The sequence below is a fragment of the Ornithodoros turicata genome, chromosome 5, assembly GCF_037126465.1.
Source record: "Ornithodoros turicata isolate Travis chromosome 5, ASM3712646v1, whole genome shotgun sequence".
In the NCBI taxonomy this organism is placed as follows: Eukaryota; Metazoa; Arthropoda; class Arachnida; order Ixodida; family Argasidae; genus Ornithodoros; species Ornithodoros turicata.
In genome coordinates this window covers 50,063,541-50,083,563 of record NC_088205.1, presented here as the reverse complement: position 1 = coordinate 50,083,563, position 20,023 = coordinate 50,063,541, and the positions used below count along the sequence as shown (strand labels likewise).

Here is a 20,023-nt window from a genome sequence, read left to right as displayed (position 1 = left end):
GTAACACCAAAGAACTCATTGTGTGCGTGCACAACCTGCAATACGATTTGAGCTCCCTTCTCCGCCACATGCACGTTCTAAATCTGGGTGAACCGTGGATCGAGTTCAAAAAAGATAAGAGGGTTCAACATTGGCGATCTCCATTTCCGCAATACCACACAGTTTTTCAACCCAGGCAAAAATCTGGACTGGTTCCAGAATGGTTCCATTTGAATCTGGACTGGTTCCATTTGAATGTGGATGGTTCCGGAATGGTTCCAGTTGAATCTTCGTGTTCCCAGCTGGATTCGCAAGTGGGGTGGCTGGTTCCACATTGGTGAAATCAGTGGTACCACTCTGGCCTCAAATGGTTCCAGAACTTACAGTGGGAGCCTCACAGGTACCATTTTGTTCCCACAATGGTCAATTGAACCACTTTAGATTCAAAGCTGGGCAGCTTCCCCCTTTGAGAACCGTTAGGGGAAGAAGAGTCCACTCTTGCCAGATACCCTTCTGTTTTTATTTTTTATTTTTTTGCTTTTTTAGTCATTATTTTTATGTATTTTAGCACACGTATGATCTATATTTCTGGGTTTTTTATCCGTTTACGTCTTCGATAAAATATATGCTGTAACTTCAATTCGTGCTCATATTCTCATCTAAAGGCAAACGTCATAAACTGTACCAGCAAAATGCAAAAAGACACAATCCAAAGATGACACACTCCGCCAAATAATTAGAAGAACTAAAAACAAAGAGGTAATTGCATGGGCTGACCCAAAGCAGATGCAATAATTATGAGGGCGCTCCGGTGCGGCGGGAGGCTTTCAATTCAAATTCTAACGGCGGGCCGCGAGAGGGAGCAGAGAGAGCGCGTCAGCTGGAACTTGACGCGTCGTTGCGAGGTCGTTTTTTCTCTTTGGTTGCCGTGGCAGATATCGGGCATCTCCTGTGCACTATTTACGTGGTTTTAGTGCGTTTTCTAAGACAACGTGATGACAATGAGTCATGTGAAACATATTGGCGATATCTCGGAGAAGTTTCGACGCTAGGAAGACAGCGTCCGCAGGAGAACCGGACGATGAAACGCCAAACGGACTGCACAGAATGCTTCTTCCGATTTTAAGAGGTATAAGTGCTTACCGTGGTGCTTCGATTACTACTGATTATGTGTTTCATTTCAGGAGCTAGAGGAACCTGAGAAACATGGTTAAGACGAGTATAAAGATTAGGATCGTTTGGTGAAGAGGAAAATGGTACATGCCGCGACCTACATGGACGGAGGTGTCATCTTCTCTGAGAAAATACAGGTGTGAGGTGGTCAACAAAACGCCATGTTCCCTGTTGTCCGTGAGTGCATCGCAAATTCAACACAAGCACATGCCTCGTCTGAACGCAGTGAGTGATTACCCGTGTGCGATTTAGTACGTGAGAGATGTATTGATTATTTCTTTATCCTTAGTGTATGCTCATAGCAGAATAAACAACATTTACCTCAACAGTATGTGCTTTTCTACGCATTACTTTCGGTCATGCATTTAGTGGTCCCATCTGCTAAGTGGTCGGATCCGAGAGCACTTAGCAGAGGGGACCACTGGATAATTTCCATTGGTTCCACTACAAGTGGTACCACCGTGAAACTGGTTCCACTTTTAACTGGTCCCAGCCATTGAATGGTTCCACATTCCAAGTGGTTCCTGTCCGATAATCCACTTCGAAGTGGTCCCACTCCAGATTTTTGCCTGGGAACCTCTCCTGGTCTAGCCTGGTGGAAACTCTGCTCGCCAGCGGCGGCGAGAGCGCGTTTCACTGTACCCGTCAAATGTTTGGTGACTGTTTTCCGCTGTCTCCTAAGAAAGGGCGTTACCCGTACACTTTCGTCGACAGTTTCAAAGCGTACAATTTGCCCGCACTACCGCCAAAGGAAGCTTTGAAAAATGAGTTGAACGATCAAGGGATCACGGACGAGGACTATCAGTACACCTGTGATATTTTTGAATATTTTGAATGTAACAACCTTGGCGATTACACACGTCTCTACGTCACGCTCGACACCTGTCAGCTCTGCGACGTCGTGCTGTATTTCAGAAAGATTGCGCTAACACGGATGGGATAGATATCTTACGCACCGTATCCCTCGCCAGTTACGCGTGGGGCAGCGCTCAGAAGTTCACCAACGTCAAACTCGAGCTCATGAGCGATCGTGACATGTACGAAACGATCGAAAGGGGAATTAGGGAAGGCATTTGTAACAGCTTCCACAGATATTGTCGGGCTAATCACGAGGGATGCGACGATTACGACCCTCAAGAAGAGAAAAAATGTATTCAGTACTTAGATGTAAACAGTTTGGACGCTTTCGCGATGACTTTCTATCTCCCGACAGGAGGTTTTGAGTGGGTCAATCCTTCCAGCTGGGGCGATTCGGAAGTGGGCTACGTCTACGTGGTAGACCTGTCCTATCCCGAGGAACTGCACGCGCTCACGAGGGATTTCCTTCTGGCACCCGAACACAGAAGCGTGGACGAGAGTGAACTATCCCCCTGCCAAAGGAACTTAAAGGAGGCATTGGCACTGAATGCACCACCCACGAGGAAATTGTTGCTGACGTGTTACGACACAGAAAGTTATGTCGTGCACTATTATCTGCTCGCTCTCTACGTAAAGTTGGGCACGAAAATAAAACGTGTTCACAGCATCCTCTCGTTCCGACAAGACAATTTTTTGTCCGCCTTCTTGCATAGAAACCTCGCATTGAGGAATGCCTCAACCACGAAATTCGAGCGGCTTCTGCACATGACCATGACAAATAGCACGTTCGGGAAAACGATTCAAAATGTAAGACGCATGAAAAAGTATACCATAGCCTACGACAAAGAAACCGCGCTCGGAAAAGCTAATTCCGTCGACCTCCAGCATTTCCACATCCTGAGTGACAAGTGCATCTTGTACGAGATGAAACAGCGTCGCATCAAATGCACGCACGCACCCCCTCTACGTGGCCTTTGCCATTCTAGAGATATCCAAAGTCCGAATGTACAGCTTCATTTACGAGTCGCTCTTTTCTCGCTTAACCTATCCAGTGCAGTTGATCTATGGTGATACGGACAGTATAATTTTTTCTCTCACGTGCGAGAGCCTCGTAGAGCAGCTGATGAAAATTCAGCACGAGCTCTCGAGATCTCTCCTCCTATCCACCGCACCACCCACTCTTCAACGCCGAGAACGCGAACCAGACGAAACGGGAGGAGAAGTTATTCAGGAAGTCGCAGCCATCCGAGCCAAAACATACAGCATTCTCTTGGCCGGAACACACAAACAGATTGCGAGAGCGAAAGGAGTTAAGAAAGACGTGGTGAGAGACACTTATTGCACAAAGTGTACTGAGATTCTCTCTTCAATGAAAGGACAGTCTGTGAGAAGCAGTGCACCATCCAGAGCATAAAGCAAACAATGTACATCATTTCGAGAGTCAAAAAGAGATTGGTCCCCTACGATGACAAGCGCTATCTGGTCGACGCCGTATGTTCCTTTCCTTACGGCAGCTGCGAATACGAGGGTAAATTCCGCTCTTTGTGTCTCAATACATTGTAGCAAAACACTCGTTTTTGCAGCGTCACCATCGACGGAGAACCTGCAGGAGAGCCCTCGAATGTCATCGGGGATGGAGTAACACACGCGTTGTCATAATAATCGAGAGAGTCAAAAAATAATAAAATTGTAGCTCAGAAATGTAGCTTTTGTCTTACGCAGCAAGAGGAGGAGGAGGTTGGTCATCGTGCTAGCGCCATCTATTGCACCATCACTCTAGCCCGGTAGTCAAGCGTAAAGTCGACGCTGCGATAACAAGACGAAGACAGGATGAGCACGGGTCATCGTGAGTGTGGTGGCGGAATGGATGTATAAAAAGAATGACCATTCCGACATCGTGCTGGTGCAGTGACCCGCGCAATGACGACACTGCGATGAAGATTACCCGTACCTTTTTTGACCTGCCCGATCTTCTCGTAATGTTCTGTTCGTGTGAGATCGAGTTTAATGTTTAATGCATTCCATTTCGATGACTAAACGGTATTTCAATAAATCAGTGACAAAATTCACAATGTAGACTGCTTGCAGGTGATGTTGGTTCCGCAGTGAATACTTAATATGAGCAACGGCGCGAGCGAGGAGGTCCACGATGTCTGCAGACACGTAGTTGAATTCGGTGTTCATCGACTTCAAAAATTCACTCATCACCCTGAAGGGTCCATCCAGAACGCTTATAGAGACGTTCTTGTAACGGGCGCATATCCGACACACCATCTCCTGTAGGGGACCTGGGGATATCGTTCCTATATTGCCAAAAGCCACCATGTCTATGGCGTAGCGAAAAGCAGTGATGACAAGCTCGTTTCGGGGACTCTCCTTTCTGAAACAGTCATTCTCCACCTCTTCCCAAGAAGCGTGGATACGGGGGCAAGTTTGCAAAGCGTGGTAACTGAAGATTACCAAGTATTGGTCTGAATGATAACGCGCGGATAGCGCGCTCTCCCTTTATACAGCGCTTCCAAATTAAAAACGTAAAGAAATGGGCGTCAGAACGAAAGCGAAACCACCAGCACCACCGCCGTGCTCGAAGCGCATGCGCGAGACGTGAAGGGTGACGGCAGACGTGGTGGCGCTGCGAGCGCGCGCGCGCGTGACGTATGCTCCAAGGTAAATATAGATGATAGCGGAGCTTGCATTGGCCACCACGTCTTCAAGGGCGGCCATGATAAAGACCTCAGCGCCATCCATCCGTTGCGGGGCAAACTACAAATTCCGTCATAAGACGTCACCTGGTGTCACCATTAGGTATAGCGCGGGATTGGCGCTCGCGCTGCGCGTTCCTTCCATCGCGATGTCGAGCCGCGGAATATCACAACCGCTGTTAAAAGTAAATCCAAGAGCAAAAACTCGTAAACAATTTGTAAACAGAGAAGAATCAACACTAACGACATGCGTGCAACAAAGGACACAGGACACCAGATGGGGGCTTGCTTTCTTTTATCACAGGTAAATTCGCCATGCCGTTGTAAACAGTATAAATACCCACATGAGACAATTGATGTTCTGAGGCTGGAACACAGTGACTTTTCAGTGACTTTCATCTTTCATCATAAATACCCACGACAGAATAACGTGCAAAATAACCAGTATGACAATCCATGTACTGAATAATCACGAAAGGATAATGTATAAATTCCGCAAACACAGCTGGGCCCTGGAACTTAATGTACAGTGCATGTCGCTATAGCTGTCCTAATGCACATCTGGAACTTTCCACATATCTCTCGTATAAAGAAGGTGGAAGTGAACATATTTGCACTTGAAGATCACATTATATCATATTTGCATACTGTGTGGTCTGCCCACAGTTTTTGGCATTGTAACGAATGCTATGGGGTAATAAGAAGGCACAAGTCCATTAGCTCAGTTTAGAAGTCTGTGATACTTTATCTTGCAAAACAGCCACAATAATATCAGCTTCCAGCAATGACAACCTTGTTCAGTGTGTACACACCCTGCTGATGACTACTACTAGTTCGATTACAACAGCATTTTTGTATTAAAGGCATGTCAAAGCATCGACATTGACGTTACCAGAGCACTCCCGCGTGCCTTTCGAAGTTATTCACCTAGACTTCGCGGAACTCAAGAAGAAATCCGAGGGAATAAAAAGAACGCAGGCATTTCTTCTTGCGGTCGACCAATGCACACGTACCGTAGCCACACGCCCTGGTGGTGAAGACGCTAATAGCGTCTGGCAATGTTCTGTACTTCTGCTATTTTGTGCACATTTTGCCATGTGGTGTAGATTTTCAAGCTCCACGAGGTGCTTAGCCCTGCACATAACTGCGCCTACATGCTTACACACAACTACTGAACTCAGCGCAGGATTCAAAATATAAAATTACGTGCTTGGGATCTATGTACACAGGTATACACTTAATACGTATCAAAGAATAGGCAAACTGCTAAAAAATTCAAAATAGAAAATGTATGCTAGGTATCCATGTACACAGGTGCACATACACTAAACGTATAAATAATAGGCACAGGCTACTGAACTCTGCATGGCTGCCAAAATACAAATAACAGAGTAAGGAGCTAAAGTGCACTTTGACAAATCGTCAGCTACACAGGAATGAAAGAATTACAAGAGATCATGTGTAATCTACGTTACAACTGAAAACACTGGATAGACAACCATGTATACCCTTTCGCATGGAACCATGCATATCCTTTCGCATAGAAAGAAACCTTCTGGTTACATCACAACAACATGCAGAGATTACGAACTTAGTCTCGCTGCCTGGTGCAGTGCCTTCTGACGTAACGTACGACTTCGTACTTCCTCATTCCTTTCTCGTGCAAAGCAGAACAGTCGTACCCTGAGAAAAAAAAGTGAAATAGATAATCATACACCGATGAAGAATAGAAACTCAATGTCTTTAGCACAAGTGTGTCCAACACTTCCCACAGCTTGGACCTGACCCCTTAGGAGGTGAGGAATGTCTTGACGTTGTCTTTGAAGGCTTCCTCACACGCACCCACAAACGTCGCAAAGGCAGGAAGAGGAACCGACAGCTCCAAAGTCAGTACTGTCCACATTCTTGACACTCAAATGAAGCAGTAGCTGACTACTGTCCTGAAATGTGGCATTCCTCCGTGGGATGTCCTATGTTGGACTTGGTGGTTTGAAATTGAAACGACGACGATGAAGAAGGAAACGGCTTTGAGCAGTCACAAAGTGCGCAGTCAACGTACAGCAAACTCGTAGTAGCTCACCATACTCGTAGCTAACACCATGGAGAGGGACAGGAACCGGAAGCGTACGCGGCTTTGTCTATAATCTTATGTATTGCTGGCAGACCGCGCGAACTGCTATATTAAAAACATGCATATTGCATTAGTACACACATTATTCGCTCCTCCGATTAAATTATTTTTGTTTACCTTCGTAGTTTGCCCCTCAACAACCACGCTCGCATGTGTATCATGAAGGGCGCAGGGTTGCGAACACAGATTTCGTATTTTTTCCCGCCTTCGCTACCAATTATATTTACCTTGTATGCTCCGCGAAGAGGGCGTCAGATTCAGTTTTCTGTTTGCCCCTCGTCGGGTGTGGGCGTCTGGCGCGTCGCTCGTATCGTGACCGTTGATGTGATGGTGGAACTCTTTAGTCATGTAAAGAAGATAGAGGGCGGTGTGTGCATACAGATATGCTTCGATGTCGGTGAGTTGTCGTTTTAATACTTCTTCTGTTGTCGCGTTTACCTACCCCCTAACTGCGATTACTTGTCAGCGTGTATTGGAGTAGTGTATGTTTTGCGATTTACCTTGTTGCGATTAGCGGAAAGTCTTCCCCTGGTTGTTGTTGTTATTCTTGTCGGTGCATGTCCGCACATGTTGCGATGGTGAAAATCTTGTGTGTGCCTGTTTTCGTGCGTGTTTTCCCCTCATTAGCACTCTTTTGTTCTTGTCTTTTTTTGCATGAAGTCGGAAGTCTCCATGATGACAGCGGTGCTGCCACCTGACGTGATGCTTTCCAACCTGCCTGGTGTGACGCTTTGTAAATGGCGGCGCCCATGGGCTGATGCTGGTACCGAACCTGGACTGACACATTAATGAGTTGTATATGTATAGTAATGACTTGAATTATTGAATGAGTTTAGAAAATGTATTTATGCGTATGTGCGCTTCATTCATGTGTCTCATTAGAGAAAAATACAACTTAACGGTAATTTGATATTTTCCACCTCTCTCTCTGTCTCGTTGGAATGATAGTAATTGAATTTAGTAATTGAAATTTATCTTCTACGCTCTATTATCGCATTGTTATGCGTGTATGAGCGATTTTAAGTGAAAAAGTCGCAAATAAAAATTGGATGGGGGTGGAAATTGCAAAATTGGGGGTGGCAGGGGGGGGGGTGAGAGACGAGGAAGATGTCAAGTTGCTCGTTAAGTTGTATTATTCCTATACTACTCACAGCTCAGTGGCGCTACCGCTTGGGGCAGGTTGACTCTCCCCACTGCAGCCACTACGGTGCTATTGAAAATCTAGAGCACATTCTTCTTCGCTGCATACACTACCAACCTTCCCGAACCGTACTCTCCGGATCCCTTAACGAGCTCGACTCCCTCCCCCTCTCTCTCACAAAATTGCTTGGTCCCTGGCCGCATCCAGCCCACCAACGCTCTGCCCTCAAGCCTCTCTTCACCTTACTGGACTCCACAGGACTTCGATCCCTATTGTGAAGGGACTCATTACTTCATTCCCCGCATCACCACCAGCAATGGGGTAGAGTATCGCCCTTGCCGATGAAACTCCCCACTCATCATCTCGTCATAAAGTTGTTGTAGTTGCTCATAAAATTAGGTAAGCAGCATACCGTATACGAACCACCCCCTCGATACAGGATACAACATTCGCATTCATTTTGTGTGCGTAATTAATTCGTAAGGGACGACAATAGCAAACTGAAACCGAAATGCGAAGAGCAGAAAACATAGCTGTATGCTATACCGTGACGTCACTCAGCACTGTCGTCTGCTTCGCAACCTGTATTCTCCCTTGCCGCATGATGTCAGCACTGTGTTGCTTTCAGTGCCCTCTTGCTTCACAGAGGCGAAGCGCTTGCTTCGTAATAAATTCGGTCGAATAAAATCTGCGCAGTTTTGAAACGAGCTATGTCGTACACATGTTCCTGACATCCCAAGGTTACGGGTGTACCACAGCCTTTGTGGTGATCTTGTGGTGTCCCACATTAAGGGACGCTTCACAGTTTGCGTGAACAGACAGCAGTGAATGCAGTGTTGCTACCGCATTCATTTTCAGTTTCTTTCACATGCACAGTGTAATACATACAGCGCTTTTATGGAAACAACAACGGTTGGATTTTTGCATTCGCCTTTTCAAATGCTTTCAAGGCCATTCCAATGCAGTTCCCGTGTATCGGCGGTCATTTATCTTAAGAAGTATTGTACGAGTAACCCTCTTACGAATTTCGTTGAAGTAGAATGGATATTCTCCGGGAATGGAACAGTTAAGTCTTGCCTTGAGGAATGTCGTCCAAGTATGTTTATAGGTATTCAGGCTGTGACCAGTGTCTCTCTGCAAATTCAGTGGTCAGATAAGCACGTGGAACAGCAAGTCAAATGTAACGCTTCACCAAATAAGACTACATGAGCGCCAAAGATATGCGCTCACCTTACACACCCTAGCAACTCTGGAGTAGATGACCACTCCGCAGTTGCTGTACTCAATAGCGTTCTCGCGGAAGAAGTAGTAAACGTGATCGTCAGTGTCGAAAGATGCAACGAAGTGGGGTCCTACAAGAACAATCAGAGGCGAACTAATCCAGCTTCAAGAAATCAGAAAAAAAAAAGTAGGCAACGTACTATTCAGCCACGTGGACTCGTACTGTATCGTTGTCATGTATCCATGTATGATACCATTCTGGTTCAGTTTGGAGCGGTAGATGACATAGATTGTATTGGTGGACGAAGCAGCTGTACCACTGTAGATACCAGGTAGATCGTCTGGGTTCCCCTTTTCTATAATCATACAATATGAGTTTCAGGGAACAGGTGTCCATTGGTTTCTGTATAACTTCTGTCACCCTCATCTACTGCAGTAGGAAGGGAGTTGCCTCAGGACAGAAGCCGCCGATATTTCGAACAGAGACTGTTCTTCTTCTGGGCACCGTCCTCATCATTGGCATGGTATTTAAAGGGTTAGGTGTGACGTGTTTAAAGGCTCATGCGAATTGTGGGTCAACAGCCCGGAGGGAAGAAAGGTCCGTACGGGTTTTTACGGCGGGAGTGAATGGCTGCTTTGTTAAAGTGTGGAGGGGATTATGTGAACGTAGTGATCTAGGCTACAGACCGGTTGCAGAAAAATGGAAGGTTCACGAACACGTGGACGAAACGGGACAACAGGCAAGAATTCGCAAGCATAGCGAAAGATAAGGAGGTTAGTGGTTACGTGGGGAAAATTCCAGAACGAACAATTTTTTTTATATATATATATATTTGTAATACAAAGTTGTGGCATGCAATAAAGAGAGCAGAAAGCAGTGGCCATGCAGAACATAACAGATGATAATGGAGGTAGATGGGAAAAGCATATTTTATTTGTGAAGTGTTTCTAGGGTGCCTTGTGATTTGTTGATACCGGACGGGTGAAGAGCGTTGAACTTGTATATGAGATAAGACTCCCTATCACGTCTGTCACGTGTGGATCTAAACCCGGTTTCTAGAATATATAGTACCGAATATATAGAATACCGAATACCGAATATATAGAAACCGGGTTTAGATCCACACGTGACAGACGTGATAGGGAGTCTTATCTCATATACAAGTTCAACGCTCTTCACCCGTCCGGTATCAACAAATCACAAGGCACCCTAGAAACACTTCACAAATAAAATATGCTTTTCCCATCTACCTCCATTATCATCTGTTATGTTCTGCATGACCACTGCTTTCTGCTCTCTTTATTGCATGCCACAACTTTGTATTACAAATATATATATATATTAAAAAAATTGTTCGTTCTGGAATTTTCCCCACGTAACCACTAACCTCCTTATCTTTCGCTATGCTTGCGAATTCTTGCCTGTTGTCCCGTTTCGTCCACGTGTTCGTGAACCTTCCATTTTTCTGCAACCGGTCTGTAGCCTAGATCACTACGTTCACATAATCCCCTCCACACTCTAACAAAGCAGCCATTCACTCCCGCCGTAAAAACCCGTACGGACCTTTCTTCCCTCCGGGCTGTTGACCCACAATTCGCATGAACCTTTAAACACGTCACACCTAACCCTTTAAATACCATGCCAATGATGAGGACGGTGCCCAGAAGAAGAACAGTCTCTGTTCGAAATATCGGCGGCTTCTGTCCTGAGGCAACTCCTTTCCTACATCTCTACCGGTTCGCTGGATTTCTACTCATCTACTGCAGTGTTTTTCCTGGTGCGTCAGAGGACATTTCAATAGAAATCTAACAACCGAACGTGAACAACGACTTTTTTTTGTGCCGGCCGAAATACAGCTAAATCGCGATACCACCTGTAGGATTAGTACAATCTGCTTCTAGCAGATTAACTCTAGAACAATGAAAATGGCATCAACAGATAGGGCATGCAATGGCGAAACGAATGGCGTAGGTTTCATTATTCTCCGATAAACAGCGTCAGTACAGGATGGCTCCGCGTTTTCTTGCGAGTTTGCCATTTTTTTACGAAAAAAGTTTGTTACCAATGGGGAAGAAGAAGAAAGTGTGTTGTCCATGTAGTAGTGAGCAGGTGAAAAAAATTGTGGCTCTTAGAACCGCATAGTTCTCAATTGAGAAGCCCGCAAAGTAACCCGAAACGACTGGGTCACGTTTCGACCAGTTTCTTTCTCCCCATCTCCCTCGAAAATGGCTGAAGGTTGGGGCTTAAATATAAGCGCATTTTTCATCATTTCCCGTCCCCTGAAGAATATATTTTTTTCCAAAAAATTGGAGATGGTCAGGTTCCTTGCTTGGTTGAAATTCGCTGGAATTACGAATTCCTTGGTCGGAATTCGCTGGAATCCCTAGGAGAGCCGTGTGTTGCTGGGCTGGATGTCTGTCAGACGTCAAAAAGGACTTCTTTCTTTGACTTAGACCTACCCGCGTACATATATCGGACGAAACTCGTTATGCCCAGGATACCCCAACATCCGACTTCTGATGTACATCGGATGGCAGTAGGACAGCGTTGTGTTGTTGAGGATGCCATCAGACTTCTCTTCACGTTTCTGATTGTATACATACGGTGTTTCTTTCGAACTGTTGACGGTTGATCGTTCGATACGCTTTTGTGATCCAATGTATCGCAGTTCGTCTCATGGAGGATGTACTTGTGTAGAATAATATTTTTGGCTCCTTTTGCTCTTGCTAATCCAGTTCTTGCTCCACCAGCTAGTTTGCATTTTAGCTTTCAAAACGTATTACTTCTTCAATAGGTATACTGTCAGCTTCGCTTTTGAAAGCGCCAAGCCTCCTACGACTCTTTTGGCTACACAGAAGACGATCGCGGTCGAAGGAAGACAAATCTAAGTGGTCGTCGGCGATCGCGTAACTGATCTTCGTACTCCATACGGAACAGGCTAAGAATAGGTGACTTTATGTCAAAGTGATCACAGGTCACTTGACGCAAACTGGTGGTTTGGCAAAGTGGTCACTGGAACAGTGAGCTCACTCAACGGGGTTTCGTAGTAGAATCAATACGTGGTAAATTTAATCAACTCTAAAATTGTAAAGACAATTTGGAGTGGAAAATTGCATCGCATTTTTCTTTTGCGCATGTCGTACATGACGCAATCGGGGAACAAAATTTCGATCCTCACGTATTCTACCTGGGTCTCAAAGGGAGTCGACGTCTCATCATTGAAGGCTACACGAATATTAAATGCATATTAAATTTATTTCGTAGTGTTCTTCCGAAGACGCGTTATTTGAGAGTTTGTATAAAAACAACGCCATTGTCGTACCCGAATAAACTCGTCGAGTCCTCGATGGAGGGGCACAGGAATAGTTCCTGGCAAAATTTGAGAATTCGGTGAACTTTCGCCGCTTTCATGCCCAATCTGCAATAGAGTGCAAGCGATGCGTAATGAACTACGTACTCGACTTTGTCCTTACGCGCCAGCAGCAGCTTATTGGTGCTACCAGGCTGGTACATTAATTCTTCTAGAAACCATCGCCGGAATAGCAACAACGATCACTTTGGGACGACTGCCTTATCGTGTGCCTTTCTTTGCTGACCAAGAGCGACGGAGGCTAGCGCCAATAGGAGGACTCGGAAGGCGGAGCGCTGCCTAACAGATGGCGCACCGGTAGCGCTCGCCTCGGGATATGCACTGATCTCTATAGTAATAGGCTGGATAGAGGATTGAGGGTGCAACCGTACGGTCCCCGGCCGCCATCTTGCGAAGCTCAAAACATTGCCGTCCGCGACTCAGCTGCATATTCTGCATGCGCCTTTGCGTAGCATTTTTGTGGTGTCATACCTGTCTGCTGTGGTTATGGGTGTACTGCCCGTACTGGCAAGATACCGGGGACGACATTTCACAAGTAAGTGACTTAGTTTTACTCATAAATGTGATTTATTAATCCACGAGCGGGGCGACAAAACGTTGCTGTTGAAGAATGTGCGCGGCACTTTGTCACTCGTATCTCAAGATCTAAATGTTAAACTTTAAGCAGTACGTTATCTGGATAGAGTCATTGTGATAGTCCAGACTTCCTGCAGTTCACGGGTATGGTCTCGGCACATAGCAGGCGTTGAAGTGCGCTTGTCAGGTGTGGGATCTACGGCTCAGATTGTTGGTCACGGTATCGATTGCTTGCTTGGATCAGCCTTGTCATCCCTGCCGTAATTGATGGCATAAATTGTTCAATGCAGGTTCCCTCACAGCCACCCACAACATTTAAAAAAGTGTGTGGTGAATGTCAGGCGAAGGGACTGGACGCCGTCAAGGACATCACTGGTCTGCAGTAAACATTTTAAAGACAGGTGCTTCGACAGAACAGGGCAAACCGTTCGACTGAGGCCTGACGCTGTGCCCAACAAGTTCGACTTCCCAGAACACCCCAAAGAAAGTAATAATGCATACGGCATATGTAGAGGCCGGATTTATATGAACTAAAAGCTGGTTGAACACATGCATGAAAAATTCATTAATCTTGCTCAAAATATGCACCTCTAGAAATTCACTTGCATGCATTTAAAACACACAACAAATTCACTGGGGCAAAAGTATCTTACTTTATAAAGTGTACAAAAAGCATGCAGAGTTGAAAGCATAGATCGAGAAGTTACCAGTCAAAAGGAACTCCCTACGAAGTTACCGTGTGAAAAATGTAACTAAGTTAATAACGAAGTTATTCAGCCCGAAACGTAACTCGGAGTTACGGAGTTACTTAAAAAAAAAGAACGAGTTACTCCCAAGTTACTTCGGACATAAAATAGCACTACACAGGTGCAGCGCATATGAGCAGTTGAGCTCGACCCTGAGTTGCCTGCGTTGAGTTTTCGTTTATGTCCAACAATGCTTTGCATCTTATTCCCTGTGGGCATACAATGGTTCAGCTTCATTTCCATAGCGGCGGTTCTAACTTCCTGAACAGAATACTGTCATTGATTGAACATCACGTTTTATGACATAAAATGCCATGGAGGAACCGGAGAGAAAACAAGAAAACAAGTGGACGTGAGTGAAAAGCGAATTAAAAGTAACTTGGAACTTAGCTTAAGTTACTTTGGCAAAGTTACCTGAAAAAGAAATGAGTTCCCCTGAAAGTTACCACGGCGCAAACGTAGAGAGTTAAGTTATAAGTTACCAAAAAAAGGAACTTAGTTACAGTAATGACTTGCCTCGAACTCTGGTTGAAAGTGTGTATTTGCATGAAAGTCTAGCCTGTATGAATCATGTTCCCTAGTTAAGAGTTTCAAGCGATGATTGATGATTGGAATCAGTACTGCAGGCACCTTAAAGCTGCAACTAGGCCAATATATGAAAACACTCCCGAATTATGCATTCATATGCAGTTAAAAGCCACTTCATATTGGATAGGACAGTACTAAGATGGGAAAAAGCATATAAAGAAAAAGTATTGCATGAAAATTTTGCCTAACGTACAAACTCGTATTAGTGGGACATACAAACACACCAGCCACATGTCTCTTTGGTGCGTTCCAGCATGTTTACTTTACTTAGATACAATAAATAATTTTTCAACCTCGAATGTCTACTCTTTATTCTCCCTGCTTAAGTTTGCGACAATATATGTTTGAATGCAGCCCAAATGAAAGCAATGTGATCCGTCTGATCAAAGAAGTTTCCCAGTGCTACAGCAGTATCGGACTGTACCACCTTGCCAAGGAATATACAGAGAAGGTGACAGCCAGGCCTCATCTGCGAAAGAAATTGTCAATGTTGATCATATTCAACAACCAGTAATGCACTCTGCCCACTTACCTGGTTGACTGCTTCAAACTTGCTATTGCAACTGGACTTGTGATACTTTGATGTTGGAGCTTTCACCACAAGACCTTGCTACTTAGCCTTTTTATGACTCATTCACTCTATCTCTAGTCATTTTGAACAGTCTTTACCGCCATTTACTTCCACAGTGCACATATTTCTAGTCGATATGTTTTTACCGTCATATAGCCTTTATATCACATATCATTCTAGTCCTCTGGAAGTGCTTTAGTGCCGTTCGACATTTCGTGTCATAACTAGTCATATCTAAACTTCCTGTGCAAAGCATAATGTTTACACCCAAGCATATTAAGGTGGTTACATAAACAAACGTGCCAAACATTCCCTGGCATTCCACACCCCCGAGCAGGAAGGAAATGGGAGAAACACGAGAAGCAACACGCTGCACACGCTGACAGACGACAAAGGAAACGTAACACAACAAATACAACACCACACAAAACCAGCAAATCACATAATCGAAGTTCAAAGTACAAAATTGGAACGACACGACCTCATACGAGTACAAAATAGACAGGAAATAATATGTATGTGACGGGATTTCACACAAAAACGTAAGGAATCCAATCACGAGGAATTTCTGCAGCGATCCATGGAAAATTTTAGCGAAGCAGCAAGGGAAGCGCTCACAAATAGCAAAATTTGTCACAGCTTACATGCATTCCAATGGGCTGTAATGGCTCTTTTGAGCACCGCAATATGGCGGCCGGTTGACGTACCCTTTCCCGCGATACCCTCACCCATCCGCTATCCAGCCTTTATACATAGAGATCAGTGGGGATATGTGACCCGCAGTCGTCTGCTTGTTCCGCTCAGGGATCGGAACCAGTATTTTTTTTCGGTCCGGTTCGGATTCGGGTTCAGGCATATTGGTTCGGCTCAGGTTTAGATCCGCTGCACCGAAATTATCAGCTTGAACCGGTTCAGGTATATCGGTTCGATTCGGGTTCGGCTCAGGGAGAACCCCCCGATTTGTGTGTGTGTGTGTGTGTGTGTATGCGTGTGCGTGCGGAGGGGACGCACACACAAAAAAAAATTGGTCAGCGGCCGGATTTACAGGGATTGGAACCTTTATTTTTTTTCGGTCCGGGTTTGACCGGTGCATGGGCAGTAATTTTGCTACATTAAAGCGAGCTTACGCTCGCTGTACACGGTTGTAAAAGAAAGGTGTGAGATAACCGTTTCAGGTGAAAAACCTTTCAGGAAAGCAGGTGAAACCACAAGACAAGTAGTAAACACATTTATTATTTACCTGATATTTTATTGTATTGTACTCTCGTAGTCGTCTGCTGAAAACGAAAAGCGAAGTGCTGGAATCTTTTTGGCAGAACCCGGTCAGCGCCCTATTTGCTGCGGTAAAAAACTGGGGCTACAGTCACAATCTTTTACTCGCATCTGGCGTCGTACAAACAATAAATAAACAAACAAAAAAGTCGGTCAGTAGTACAATTATTTCACCTCTGAACCGATTCCCGAACCGGTAACTGTATGAATTTTTTTCGGTTCAGTTCCGGTTCGGTTCAGGACAAGCAAAAAAAATGTTCTGGTTCGGTCCGGGTTCGTCAGAAAATAACGTTTTTTTTTCGGTTTTCTGTTCGGGTTCAGTTCCGGTTCCGATCCCTGCTTCCGGTAGCGCTATGACCTTGAAGCTGACCCGCAGCCTCTGCTCTCACGTAAGAGATGGGGCAACATTAGCGCTCGGTAAGGGCACGTGTGGTCGTCCCCATAATGCGTGGTCGCCACAACTTTGAGCCTCGACCTTGAGACTGCCCGGTAACCTAAATTCCATGCAGGAAGGAAAGAGAGGAGGAGCCCTATTCCTCTGAGAACTGAAGCCGAGATTGGGGGCCACTCCAGTGACATCACCTCTCGCCTTCCGGTTTCGATTACATACATCTCTATGGGAGCCCCCACCGCATAGTTTCGGAATACTTGGAGAGGTGTTGTGGTAGCGCGCCGAACTGGCCCTCAAAGTGGCCTGTGCAAAGCGGCCTCATTGGGCAATTCAGGTAACGTGACCCTCACCTGGCTTCAAAGAAGCTACAGCTCACGTCGTATCCCCACGTCACTTGCCCCACGCTTCTCTCTTCTGTCGAAGAGTCGTTGGGGCGACTCCTTTCCTTCTTTCCTCCATGCTAAATTCCGATGACGCGGCGACAGCGAACCATACTGCGTAGTTTTGACGATTATGCTTTATGGATGTGTCATTACCAAATTTTTGGTCAGTTCGACGTTTCGGTCCACTGTTATGCGTGAACACTGCCTAAGCTCATGAAAAAGGAAAGAAATGTTGCTGCTTTTGTTCTACTCCTCGCACTGAAATAGATCACTTAAAATAACTGTACTGTGTGTGTGTCTTTTTCGTAAATAGTTACGGAAGAAAATAATTGTGTCGTATGTGAGTGTGTTTCGTTTTTGTAAGTAGTTACGGAAGTATGTAAAAAGGAAAGAAATGTTGCTGCTTGTTCTACTCCTCGCACTGAAATAAATCATTTGAAATAATTGTACTGTACCGTCGTGAAAATAAATTTGGCCTGTCTAGCGACGCTATTTGGACATTTTTTGGCCCCTTTGGCTTTTCTTTTTACCTTGCCTTTTTATAGAAAATTGTACAAATAACGTCTAAAGACGGGCTTTAGACGCCCTTTTTCCGATATGTCCAGACAACTCTGCCAAAGGATGTCTATAGACGTTCTTTGAAAATTCTTGTTCTCCACATTTAATAGACAATAGGAAATAGAAATACAAAAGACACTTCATTCGAAAACTTGGTGGAAGGAAAGACAGCATCGTGCTGTCATGCTATTTCAGTCTCTCCTGTTTCTACAGTACATTTTCAGAAGCTTGATTATAGTCTTAATTTGTGTTTATATGCACATGTGTGACTACTGCATGTATAAAGGGATGAATGCGCATCACCACACCAAAAATGTGTTGGGTCCTCGCAATGATTCAAACTATTACAATCCATTACAGACCAATTTATGAATTGAAACAGGTGTTTTAATGTTGTCACTGTACAAAAAAGGTCAAACAAACACTAAGGTCGTTACACAATTACATGCGAAAGAGATTGACAAGCGGAGCTGCCCAAGAGATTGGAGGAGGTCAGCAGAACAGATCACCTTACTTGGCCTCATGAACAAGATTTTCGTGTATAACACACATGTACATTGTTTCATCAATTTCAAAGAACAGACACTTCTTGGGAGAGAAATCATAAATTTCTTCAACTGTATCAGTAGGCTGAACTTCGACAATAGCATTGATCTGTAACTTTTTATCCAGCACTGAAAGAATATTTGTTTTCACCCGATATTTCTGAGTCTCTTACAGCAACAGTTTTCTCACAACTGCAGTTACCAGGATGAGTGAGAGTGGTACAGGAGAGTGCTATCTGATGAATACAGCTGAAGGCATTTTCATTCAGGAAATATGAGTTTTTGCGCCGCGACTTCTTAACTTTATTAACAGAATATGTTAGGGAGCCAAAAGACACTTTCTTAAACCGACACTTATTGTTCTCTGACACCCCATTGCCATAGACTATGATGTTCCCAATTTGCTGTGCGAACCTGCGTGGATTGTACCCCCTTATAATGCTGCCGAAGACATTCATGAAACTAGTGTCTGGCTTTGCCAAGGAAGCGAACTTCTGAAGCTGCAGCGACATCAGATATTTTTCACATATTTGCTGTCCCACGAACCGTGTGCCTTGAAATGATTTGAGCAGCTTGCTATTCATATTCTCAAGAGAGAATGCTGAATAATTCCATAAAGGGCCCCAGTTTTTCACACTGTCTGTCATATGCAAAAGAATGTGTGCATTGAAAGACATTTTTTCCTTTCCATACAGAGCCTGGTACTCTGTTAGGAAATTGACCAACTCCTTACGGATGAGGGGAATGTTATGAAGAGGAACCGTCTCATTCAACAAAACATGCATTATTTGCACAAATTTCATCCAGTTCACGTAGTACCTTCTAGGTAGTACGCCCTTTAAGACAATTGGTGAAAAAATTAGTAAGAAGTTCCGCCACTCTGACGCTTTCCAATACTTCCACTGTTTAGTTGATCGAGGAAGTCGAGGAATTTCTGAAATAGAGCTCAGACTTTCAAGCCTGAAACCTATTTCAGGTTTTTTTTTCGATGTTGTATTTGTGTGGCCGTTTATGGTTAAACCACATGCATGCTGTCGCTCGCACAAAGCCGAGGCACACAGCATGCATATAGTCAACCACAAACCCTGCTGTGAGGCTGAAGTAAGAGAGAAAGAAAAGTATGTTTAGGCCCTTCACCCCACCGCTAACTTGTCCAGTATCGTGAGCTTTCTTCGCATGGCTCTTAAAACTTTCATCAGTTCTCTGTGCCGAAGGCTCTTGCAGGATCGGATAAACTCTGCAGTGGCCGTGCCCTACTTGGAGAACCTCACCTTGTTGCTCACACCAAGGGCATCCTTGACAGCCATTAAACTGAACCATGTTTAACAGTTGGCACTGGCCACGCTGTCCACACTACAAAGACCAGGGAATACTTTTGACTTCTTTTCTTCGCCAGATTTTGACGCCCACGTGAAGCCAATCGTGTACAGTATGTTCATTGTGTCAACAAATGGCTTGAGGAAAGAGTTCATGTGTGGTTTGGCAGGTCCAAACCACAGGCCGGCAAGGACTTGGTGCTGAACCCTCTCACGATATGGCAACTCATTTACTTGGAGCAACAATGGCCAAATACTGTATTGAGAGGACTCAAATACTGGCACGCCATCAGTGTTCCAAGTAAATGATATGTCATCATCAGTGAGATGGAGTTTACAGTATGCCGGGCTTTCTGTAATATCACCAACATTGTATGAAGGTGAAGCACGGCCCCTTAACAGGCCCTCGTGTTTCTCTAGCAGTTGAACCTCTACATCTAGTGAAAGAAAATAATTTCCGTCCGAAAAAAGTTTGTCTCTGCTGTTCACCGTCATACACTT

General features: G+C 44.8%; 1 protein-coding gene across 1 annotated transcript in view; it reads right to left on the bottom strand.

Moving 5' to 3' along the window:
• The window catches only part of LOC135396016 (semaphorin-2A-like), a 297,361-nt gene that overhangs the window by 46,473 nt on the left and 230,865 nt on the right, over positions 1-20,023 (bottom strand). Inside the window, exons 8-10 of the mRNA XM_064627083.1 lie at positions 9,406-9,561; positions 9,215-9,336; positions 9,007-9,118 (exon numbers count right to left, since the gene is read on the bottom strand). Of these exons, the coding sequence (XP_064483153.1) occupies positions 9,007-9,118; positions 9,215-9,336; positions 9,406-9,561 (390 nt within the window). The remainder of the gene's footprint in view (positions 1-9,006; positions 9,119-9,214; positions 9,337-9,405; positions 9,562-20,023) is intronic.